Source organism: Pan paniscus, chromosome 3 (assembly GCF_029289425.2).
Source record: "Pan paniscus chromosome 3, NHGRI_mPanPan1-v2.0_pri, whole genome shotgun sequence".
In the NCBI taxonomy this organism is placed as follows: domain Eukaryota; kingdom Metazoa; phylum Chordata; class Mammalia; order Primates; family Hominidae; genus Pan; species Pan paniscus.
The window spans coordinates 55,834,352-55,846,452 of NC_073252.2; the positions used below are offsets into that span (position 1 = coordinate 55,834,352).

General features: G+C 36.2%; 1 protein-coding gene across 8 annotated transcripts in view; it reads right to left on the reverse strand.

Annotated features, from left to right (window-relative positions):
* The window catches only part of MTHFD2L (methylenetetrahydrofolate dehydrogenase (NADP+ dependent) 2 like), a 146,002-nt gene that overhangs the window by 76,745 nt on the left and 57,156 nt on the right, over positions 1 to 12,101 (reverse strand). For all 8 annotated transcript variants that reach the window (XM_003832325.6, XM_034958667.2, XM_063603556.1 and 5 more), the window contains one exon: positions 939 to 1,031. In XM_003832325.6, coding sequence (XP_003832373.2) covers positions 939 to 1,031 — 93 coding nt within the window. The remainder of the gene's footprint in view (positions 1 to 938; positions 1,032 to 12,101) is intronic.

A 12,101-nucleotide genomic window follows, 5' to 3' on the forward strand; every position in this document is an offset into this window, starting at 1 on the left:
ATGGTAGGGAGTAAAGAAAGAATGTAATTCCTTCCCCAAAGAACATATGCTCAAAATAATTACAACTGTTTACATGCATTTTTAGCTATGTTGTTTAATTTATTGAAATATTTTGATAATGTTGAAAGGGGATTTTTTTTTGTCAACCAAAATGGGGCAAAATCCAATAAACGTTGACAAATAATGCTCTATGAAATGCCACTTATGTTTTTATCTATTTTGCTAATCACTGTAGTGATAAGGAACTTACTATCTCAAGAACTGGTGACTTTGAGGCAGCTTTTATTATTATAAAAGTTTGGGCTTGGGTTTTTTTCTTTATGTTAAAAAAAAAGTTGTTGTATCTCTTTAGGTCATACTTTCTTCCAGACCAAACATCCTCAGTTCATCAGACCAAATTTCATATGTCATCTTTTTTGGAAAGATTCTTATCCTAGATACTCTCCTTTGGACATGGTCTCATCCATCAACTATTCCCCTAAAGTCTAGACTTCAGAACATAATTCTTCAGCCTGGCTGTGTTTAGGGCAGCATAGTAACTATCTTTTCCCCTCACCTGAACATTCTATGTTCCTTGATACAACTTGAAAGTACAAGTTTTATTGTTCTCCATAGCTACAATGTATTATTTACCTGCACCAACCTTTTTCCGTAAATGCTGTTAAACCATGTTTGTCAAAGCAATTAGCAAAGTGCACATTGTTCTTGTGCTTAATCTGTCATCCCAAAAGCTGTTTGGGTTTTCCATAATGAAGTAACAAATGCTAACATAGGCACAATGGACTGATATAATGATTGCCAAGAGACAGAATCCAATCAACAGAAGTTAGTCATACATACAGCTAACTCTCTCAAAAAGCTTTCAAACATGTCAGCATTTAGGGCAGGAATTATTCTGCTGATGACATTCCAAAAAATAACAGTCACTAAGGACTTACCTGCAGCAACTATGATAATATCTGCCAGCTGCGTATGAATCTTCAGTTGCTCTTTGGGGGTGTATCTGTGAGCTATTGTCACAGTTGCATCACCTGGAATACAGAAGAATTTCTATCAGTGATTACTGAACTTTTAAAAATTTTATAAATGCTCTAAATCTAGAAGAGTTTCACTTATTTCCTAAGAATAGAAAGGCTACTTTGACATGACTAAATCACTTTGAGCACAAAAGCTAGACAAGAAAACCAAGAGGAACCAAAATATTGTACCCTTCAATTAAATGAAAGGAAAATCAATGAGACCAAATTAGGGTAAGTGCCGATCATCACAGGAGAGCTATAAGTAGAGTCCCTGAAATACAGAATTTGAAAATTCTGTGTTGACTGCTTAATACATTAGTATACAGGATACTCATTGTCTTCATAATGACAAGCAAACAAATACTAAAAGCAATAAGATAAGTGAACAAAAAATGGGACAATATATTGTGGGAGCATAACTGAGAGATTAATTCTGTCTTGAGAAGGTGTCTAGGAGGGATTCCTAAAGGAGGAAATACATTTTTTAAGTCTTAATGCATGAGCAGAAGTATTCTAATCAGGTAAGGAAGAAAAAGGCATTCCAAGCTAAAAGAATAGCAGGAAAAAACTAACCAACTTTGAAAGTGGGTATTTGGAAAACAGCAAAATTTTTTTGTCACAGGTTATGGTACATCACAGGAAGATTTTATATGAAAACCTTAAGGGAGGGTTGAAAGAACAAGAGAGGCAAGAGATTCCAATATTTAAAGTGTGAGTCATGAAAGGAGAGTGAGGGAAAGTTGGTGATAAAGTGCAGTCAAGAGGATTTCTGGTAAGAATATGGCTAAGACTGCATCTTGTCTTCTCCTGGAAGATGTGCAAATGCTACACAGTTAACCAAAACAACAAAAGTTACATGATCACCATTTTTAGAAAAACTGGAAGACCTAATTTCTACAGACTCCAAAAACATGTTAAGAGTTACCAAAAGCAGCAATTAGTAGATACCATACAGGGAGAAAGGCAGCAAAGAAATGCGGAGAATGACAACATGGCCGGCAGCGGCAGATCTCTGAAATTGACTGCAAAAATACACTTCTGTGAAAAGTTTATCCCAAAGTGCAAAAAAATATAGCTTTCCTAATTGGGGCAGTGAGAATAGAAATAAAGGCAGAAGAGCCTTCCGGGACCCAGTATAGTTTAGAGTGGGTGGGAACACACTTACATAGAGGGGCTATTTTAGAAGAAAGCAATCTGACTCTGTGAAAGTAATAAAGGAGTCAGAAGGCTGCACAGGACCTCCTCTAACCCCCAGCAGAAGTGTCCTGTAAACAGTAGATCTAAAAAATCCAACTCATTCAATGATGAGTAATAAAAATGGATGTGACACAGCATCAATAAAAGGATATTATGCAAGAGCAAACCCAGGGGAATTTGGGGAGTGATGAAGCTGTTCTGATTCTAATGGTGTTAGACTAATTAACTTAATAGATGACTACATGCATTTGTCTAAATTAATGAAACTGCACACCAAAAAGAGTAAATTTTACCATATGCAAATTTTTAAAAATTCAATAGAAAGATACATTTAAAAAGTGTCAGAACCAAAACAAAAGGCAAAACAAAGGCAAAAAAAATTTAAGAACTTAGCAATGTACCAATAAACTCAACAAAAAATGTCATGGAAAAGTTGAACACTATGACCAAATATTATACAAAAATATTTATTTATGTATTTTTATTTGTTTTTAAGTTTTATTTTAAGTTCAATGGTACGTGTGCAGGTTTGCTATATAGGTAAGCTCATGTCACGAGGGTTTATTGTACAGATTATTTCATCACTTAAGTATGAAGCCTAGTACCCATTAATTAGTTTTCCTAATTCCCTCCCTCCTCCCAACCTCCACCCACCGGTAAGCCTCAGTGTCTGTTGTTCCCCTCCCTGTGTCCATTTGCCCTCATCATTTAGCTCCTACTTAAAAGTGAGAGCATGCAGTATTTGGATTTCTGTTCCTGTATTAATTTGCTAAAGATAATGGCCTCCAGCTCCATGTTCCTGTAAAGGATGTGATCTCATTCTTTTTTATGGCTGCATAGTATTCCATGGTGTGTGTATGTGTGTGTGTGTATGTAGTGTGTGTGTATATATACACACACACACCACATTTTCTTTATCTAGTCTACCATTAATGGGCATTTAGGTTGATTTCATATCTTTGTGACTGTGAATAGTGCTGCAATGAACGTTTGCATGTGTCTATGATAGAACAATTTATATTCCTTTGGGTGTATACCCAGTAATGGGATTGCTGGGTCGAATGGCAGCTCTGTTTTTAGGTCTCTGAGGAATTACCCTGCTGCTTTCCACAATGGTTGAACTAATTTACACTCCCACCAATGATGTATAAACATTCTTTTTCCTCTGAAACCTCGCCAGAATCTGTTATTTTTTGACTTTTTAATAATAGTCATTCTGACTGTGGTGTGAGATGATGGTATCTCATTGTGTATCTACAAATGATTCATGTAAAAAAATGAGAGTAAAGGATTTTATAGCCAGTCAAATCTGCCTCCAAGATTAAAAGTTGCAAACAATTTTGAAAATGCAAGAATTCAGGAAATATTGTTCCCATAAGTCTTTCCTAAGGAACATGCTAAAAGACACAGTTTACTTAATCAAAGTATGTCTGAGGAAACTAGCAAAAGGACTGCTAAAAGTTTTGATTATGATTATAGGATCAAGACTTTAAAAAAGTGTGAGGATTGGGGTAACAAACTGCTATGGTTTGAATGTTTGTCCTCTCCCAAACTTATGTTGAAATGGAATTGCAATTGTAACAATATTAAGAGGTGGAACCTTTAACAGGTGATTAGGACACCAGTCCTCTGCCCTCATGAATGGATTCATGCTGTTATTGCAGGAGTGGGTTCCTTCTAAATGAACAAGTTCAGCCCACTTCTGTCTTGCTCTTGCCCTCTCTTTCCATTCTGCCTTCCATCATGAGATGATGCAGTAAGAAGGCCCTCACCAGATGCTGGCACCTTGATCTTGGACTTTCAACCTCTGTAACTATTCAGAAATAAATTTCTATTCTTTATAAATTACCCAGTCTGTGATATTCTGCTATAGCAGAACAAAACAGACTAAAACACAGACAAATGTAAATGGTCTTTGCTTTTACTATGCAGAAATAACGCAACTACCAAAATTAGAATGAGAAAGGGCAAAGATGAGAAAGTTTGTTGACCGCCTAATATGTAATAATAGGAATCAACAAATGTTTAAAAGCTGACCAACCAGATAATCAAAGTATAAGAACATTTAAAAGTATAAAGTAAAAAATAAAAAAATGTATATTTTTCAAATAATTTTTACTGGCAAATAGCAGGTCGGAGACAAAAGGAATGAGGGGAGAAAATAAAAACATTTTATCATTTATTTATTGTACTAGAGTATCAGTAGCCACCCTATAAATAAATAGAGAATTAAGAGTACTATATAATGTTGTAATTATTAAGGTAATAAAAACCTTCTTAAATTTTTTTAATGCACAAAGAAAAAACTGTAAAAAATAAAAACAATAAACAGAACAGAAAATAATATGATAGTTTTACCATATATATTTATCATAAAAACAAATATAAATTTCCTTGTCATTTATTTAAATGAACAATATTTTCAAATTGACTTACAAAGCAAAATCTAATTATATGTTTTGCTAATTCTATACAGCATACATTATACACATAAAACAAAGTTATTCGGAATTTAGAAATGTTGAAAGCAAACATGTAGCAGGAAAATGCCAAAAAATAATGCTTTCTGTCAAACAAAAATTCAGCACTAAATAAAACAAAGAGGCACACATTATAAAGTAAAAGAGTGATTCAAATAAAGATAGAAAAATAATAAATACATAAGAAAAAGAAATAGAATTCCTTTAAGCTGAAATTACAGGAGATATATATAGAAACAAAATATATTGTATTTGTTTAATTTATTTTTGAATAACTTTCTCAGTTCATGACAGATCAAGGATGCAGAAAATGTCAATAACTTAACTAATGTTATATATATGACTATATCAAACTCAGAAAATAAATAATACCTTTTCTTCTCATGTGCAAATGGTATAAACTTGGTTACAAAGAAAATTTTAATTAATACCAAAAAGTAAATAATTAGATAGACTATAATTTTATTTGATTACAACTCAGTAAAATTATAGTTATTGACAAAATCGGAAAAAAAAAGATCCTTCATAAGGAGACCCTTCTATTGGAAGTTTTTAAAAATTCTTTTAAATAATTCTTGGGTCAAAATAAAACAAAACAACATTGCAAAATTTTTAGAAAGATTTATAATGAAAACACTTCATATTAAATCCTATAAAATAAATATAAAGCAATGTTAAAAAAATTGTGGACAAATTATTATATCAATAAAACAGAAATAAGAAAATGAATCATTTAACTGTAGAAATTAAAGAACAATAAACAAATGAAACTAGAAAAAAAACCATAAAAGTTAAAATGTACTTGATAAATCTGAAAAACCAGACTACAATAAGAAACATTGAGTTAATTCAATAAATTAATCAAGTAAAAATCAAATATACAGATGTAAATAGCTTTCATATATAACATCTTAGAAAATACATTGTAAGAAGAGGCCCCATTATAATAGCAGTACAAAAGATAAAATACTTAAAATAAGCGTAACAAAAAATGTGCAAAATCTATGTAGTAAAAGAAAATCTCCAGAATAACACCAAAAGATATAAATAAGACCAAGAAACTAGAAAGATAAACTATGCCCTTGGATAGGAGTGTTTAATATCATAAAGATTAGAATTCCACCTATATTCATTACAAATATAATCAAAGTCCAATAAAAATGAACTTTTTGGAAGTATGTAATTTGATACTAAGGTTAATATAGAAAAATCAAAGATAATTAGGAAAACTTTGAAAAGGAAGAACAATGAGAGGCAACTAGCAGCCTTTTTTATTTTAGTTGGTACCACATTCTGCCCAGTTATTTACAGTAAAAGTCTAAAAGTCTCCCTTGGTTATTCTTTTTCTTTCACTCACTATAAACCCTCAAGAATGTTGAGTATATATTTATAACCATCCCAAGGTTATCAAAATTCTAAAGCACCCACCCATCTCTGTTTTAGTCCTGGCCTCCTACATTTGAAAATGTTCCTTAATACCTTAACAACCTACTCAAGTGTTCTCTGATTCCAAATGAGAGCCTCCCAAATCCCTACCAAAAAAAAAAAAAAAAAAAATCAAAACCAAAATGAAACTGAAACTTCCCATTTCCATCAGTACTGATTATTTCATCAAGAATTTGACAGAGACATGAAATCCAGTGATTTGTACACACATATAAGTAACAATCTGTAAAGTTTCAGGCAAAAGAAAAGTATATCAGGATAAATTTCAATCTGCATGGAAAACCCTTGTAGGTAATTTCACTCCTTTTTCAATACTATCAGGTTAACTTGATATTCCTCAGTCAGTTTGGCTGTTGATGTCCGTAGAAACTATCCAAGTCATATTTGAACTTGATTGATCAGAGTTTATGACTATACCAATATTAACCATGGAAAGGCATTCAGCCTGTCATTCGGAAGACCTGATGATGAAGAGAGGTGAACCAAACAGCTAAAAGCAAATGTGTTCAAATAATGCCTCAGACTCTTCTGACCTTTGCTGGTGAGCACCTGGATGCCTGTTCCTGGTCCTGACACCTAGCTTTCCTCTTAAACCTATTCTTATTTAACTCATCTTCCTTGGCATGTGAAAATTCTTGTCATTCCTATATTCAATTCTTATCGTCCATTAATTGTCTTCAACTAATCCTCTGGCTTGCTGCACCTAATTTTTTTCTGTCTTCTCAGCTTTTTCCAAAGGGCAGCTAGTACTAGCAAGTCGCAGCAGGTACTCAAGAGTGATGCATATCTCTGACCTTCAGATGACTTTTTCCCACACTCACAGTTGTATCCTTCTAGAGTGCATATGAGAACACTGTGGGCTAGGGCCTCATTTTCTATCACACAGAACTAGATAAGCAGAGTCTATAAGTAACTATTTTGTGCCTAGTGTTTTATAATATGTTTCTAAGACATAGGAAGAATAAAATAGAGTTGTCCCTCAGTATCTGTCAGTATCTGGGAGGGACTGGTTCCAGGGCCCCTGCCGCACTGGCAGATACTAAAATCCACAAATGCTCGAGTTTCTGATATAAAATAATATAGTATTTGCATATAACCTATGCATATACTCCTACATACTTTAAATCATCTTTAGATTACTTATTACTTAGGTATTATAAGTAATACCTTATACAATGTAAATGCTATGTAAATAGTTTTATACTATTTTTATATTATTTTTGTTGTTATTTATATTTTTTCTAATATTTTTAATCATAGATAGTTGAATCCACAGATGTGGAACCCACAGATACAGAGGGCTTCTGTACTTAGACTCTATCTTCTAGAATCTTAGAGTTTTCTTAGAAATCAGTAATTAATAGGTAGACAAGATATGTTTTTTATTGTGTAAAAATCTAGATTCAACCAAGAATTATCAACTAGGACCCACCTGAGCAGTTTTCTAACTAGCAAACAGTTGTTAGTCATGAGCACAGAATGCCAATTTGAAGCAAATAATATTTGCTATTTATAAAAAAACAAAGCTAGAACAAACAGCACAATGTGCTTCATTTGTTAGTATCATTTTTTTGGTGGGGGGGGGGGGCTTGAAATTACCTTAATGAGGAATTCACTGTTCTTGGACATTTCCGGGCCATTCCCTACCTTCATTTATTCAATAATCAATAAATGATCCTATAAATCCCTTAAACAGGATTCTCTGGTTGTGTCTTGGCCGCGCCCTTGCAAAACTTGCATATACTTTTTCAGTGGCTCTCTAGCCTCACTCTGAGCAGAATGAAATAGTTATTTGCTGAGTAAGCTAAAAAACCAGACCCTATGGAATGTTCCCGGTAAGACTGGCAATGAGTAGCACTGTCCATGTGCCAGCTTTCAACTCTGGATTCTGTGTCTTTTACTCCTATAGTAAGATGTTTTCCTATGCAACTCTACAGCCATCACTGAAAACATGATTCTTCTGTTTTACTTATAGAAAGATTTCACAAGCATTCTAACTATTGTCTCTGGAAAATAATTCATTTTATTGAAGAATAAAGAACTAAAAATCATGACTAAAAAAAAAATTTATAGAAAACATACCAGAATCATGCTAGGCAATGAGAATACACAATTCTCTATTCTCATACGGAAAGCAGGTACACAAATAAGAATCACAATACAGTGTGCTAGGTTCCATGTTAGAAGGAGGTAGAAGTTACAGTGTTGTCAAGAGCATCATTATTTACTCCATCTGAGAAGGGCATGGGGCAGGTGAAGGTGTCAGGGAAGACAGATTGTTAATGTGAGTACAAATTTCTTTCGCTTCTGCCTCAATTCCCCTTTAAATATGCTTTTTGTATCCTTTCCCATTGATAAACCACTTTCCAAAAAAATATGAGGAGAGCATATTACTTAGTCTTGACCGTAAGAAATTTCATGATAAGAGCTAAAGTCTACCCTTTTGCTGCTTCTACCATGATTCTAGATCTGTCTTCAACAGAAACACAAAATAAGTCTCAACTTCCTTTCCCATGAGGCAAATCTTCAAACACCTGCCTGATCCTGAATCAGCAGGTAAAGCAAAATGGCAAACCAATCTGAGCTAGAACCTCACATGTAGAGTTTTGCTTTGTCACTTTCTCGGGATACGGAAAATCTGAGTCATTCCCAATATATTAGTTCATGTCACGGTGTGGTTTAAAGGAGAAATCACTGAGAGAAAATCACAGGAAGGAAAACTCAGTAATCATGCACAGAACAGCAATGGAAAAAAAGAAGCCTGAGATCTCTTTTAGACAAATGAAGCCAAAAGATTCTAGATTTGAATATTTCTTTATCTCTGCAAGCTACTATTGCATCTTTAAGCAATGAATACATAAATTATAAAAACAAACTAAAAATAACCTTTCTACAGAGAAACTCTATAGACACTAAATGCAATTTTGGTAAGGTGGTCAGGGGCAACCCTAGGTGACATTTGGACAAAAACCTGAAGGAAGTGAGGAAATACATTATGTAAGTAACTTGGGGAAAAAAAGCATTTCAGGAAGAAAGGAAACCAGGTGAAAAGACACTGAGAAATAAGCACACAAGACATATTCCAGGAAAGCAGATATGGCTAGGGCAGGGGTCAGTGATGGGGCATGAGAATGGTAGGAAGTGAGTTAGGAGATACAGCCCAGGGACAGATCATATAAGGTCTTGCATATCGTGGTAAGGAACCTGGATGTTATTCTGGTGTCATGTTGTCATGGGTGTTACAGGAAGACATGGGTGATCAAGACCTACGATGTGGAAAACAGACTGTGAATGAAAGATGGGACAAGGGTGGATGCAGGGAAACTAGTTCATAAATATTTCAGTGTTCCAAGTGAGAAATAGAAGTTGTCTTAACTAGGATCTTATTAGTCCAGGTGGTGATATCATAGGCATATTTTACACAGATTGCTAATGTTAGACAAAGGATGTAAGAGAAAGAGAGAAGTCAAGGATTGACTGATCAATCAGAAAAACTGATGGTACCACTCAACTAAGATGGGGAAAACTAAGGGGAGTAAAATTAGGAGTGAAGGTTTGCATATAAGATTGAGATGGGTATTAGACATGCAACTGGAGTTCTCAAGTGCATAGTGGTTATATGGTCTAAAGTATACAGGAGATAGAAATGATATTTAAAGCTATAGGGCTGCAAAGGCCCACTGAGGGACTGGCTATGAATAAAAAAGTCCTGGTGTCATTCCAATGTTTCCTTGAGAAATCATTCTCAACACTGACCACACTGGGATTTTTCCATGGAGCCTTCTAAAATATACTTGCTGACACTCAGGTTCTACTTCTAATGATTCTGATTTAATTTTTATCTGTGTTGGGCATAGGTAGCTCTATTTTTAAAGCCTCCTGATGATTCTAGTGGGCAGCTAAAGTTGAGAACTGCTGGTTTAAAAGTTGGGAGGAAAAGAATGTCCCAGAAACAGAGAATGAGAAGAAATGTTTAGGGAGGTAAGAGTAATGTTGCCAATGGTAGCTTTAATCTGTGCTTAAATGATAAAGGAAATTGCCCTATAAAATGTGGCCCTTTTGTTAACAAGCATTTTATGAATATTATTCAATTTATTTTATAGTTTTCTGTTTATAAAATCCCTTAGGAGAAATACTTTAGTTTTAATATTAGAAAAATGTTTTATTTTTATTGAGCACATGTTTCTTTTTAATCTTAAAGACAATTCATTGGATAACTGTCATTTTTTTTCCTGCTAACAAGCTCTCAGGATAAAATTAGTGACCCAATCATAGCACATCTAGTTCAAACTCAATTAAATAAATTCACCAAACGTACATTCAGCACCATTATATAAAATGCAGTATGCTTGACAGTAGGAATATATCTATGCAGACCTAATAATATGCCTATCTTTAGTAAAAGTCTTTGGCTCTATTTTTAGTTCCAGCCCTCTCCTCCCCTTTTTCTTCACTATTCTCATTTGCATTGTGTTTTATACATTGCTATCTGCTCATGAGGGTGGAATTTTTAGTTTTAAGTTAAGAATAGTAACAAGAAGGTGACTGGCAAGATGGCCAAATAGGAGCAGCTCCAGTCTGCAGCTCCCAGCGAGATCAATGCAGAAGGTGGGTGATTTCTGCATTTCCAACTAAGGTACTTGGCTCATCTCATTGGGACTGGTTAGACAGTGGGTACAGCCTACAGAGGGCGAACTGAAGCAGGGTGGGGCATCACCTCACCCAGGAAGCACAAGGGGTAGAGGAATTCCCTCCCCTAGCCAAGGAAAGCTGTGAGAAACTGTGATGTGAGGGACGATGCATTCCAGCCCAGATACTACGCTTTTCCCACAGTCTTCGCAACCTGCAGACCAGGAGATTCCCTCGGGTGCCTGCGCCACTAGGGCCCTGGGTTTCAAGCACAAAATTGGGTGGCTGTTTGGACAGACACCAAGCTAGCTGCAGGAGTTTTTTTCTCATATCCCAGTGTCGCTTGGAACATCAGTGAGACAGAACCGTTCCCTCTGGGGGGCTGAAGCCAGGGAGCCAAGTGGTCTAGTTCAGCGGATCCCACCCTACAGAGCCCAGCAAGCGAAGACCCACTAGCTTGAAATTCTCACTGCCAGCATAGCAGTCTGAAGTCGACCTGGGATGCTTGAGCTTGTTCAGGGTGGCAGGGGGGCAGTCCACCATTTACTGAGGCTTGAGTAGGCAGTTTTCCCCTCACAGTGTAAACAAAGCCACCAGGAAGTTTGAAGGAGGCGGAGCCAACAAAGCTGCTGTAGCCAGACTGTCTCACTAGATTCCTCCTCACTGGGCAGGGCACCTCTGAAAGAAAGGCAGCAGCCCCTGTCAGGGGCTTATAGATAAAACTCTGTCCTCATTCCCCAGGACAGAGCACCTGGGGGAAGGAGCGGCTGTGGGCGCAGCTTCAGCAGACAAACATTCCTGCCTGCCAGCTCTTAAGAGAGCAGTGGATCTCCCAGCACAGCATTCGAGCTCTGCTAAGGGACAGACTGCCTCCTCAAGTGGATCCTTGACCCCTGTGCCTCCTGACTGGGAGACACCTTGCAGCAGGGGTCAATAGACACCTCATACAGGAGAGCTGTGGCTGGCATCTGGCAGGGGCCCCTCTGGGATGAAGCTTCCAGAGGAAAGAACAGGCAGAAATCTTTGCTGTTCTGCAGCCTCCACTGGTGATACCTAGGCAAAGAAGGATTGGAGTGGACCTCCAGCAAACTCCAGCAGACCTGCAGCAGAGAGGCCTGTTAGAAGGAAAACTACCAAACAGAAAGGAGTAGCATCAACACCAACAAACAGGACGTCCACACAAAAACCCCATCTGAAGGACACCAACATCAAAGACCAAAGGTAAATAAATCCACGAAGAGGAGGAAAAACCAGCACAAAAAGGCTGAAAATTCCAAAAACCAGAACACCTCTTCTACTCCAAAGGATCACAATTCCTCACCACCAAGGG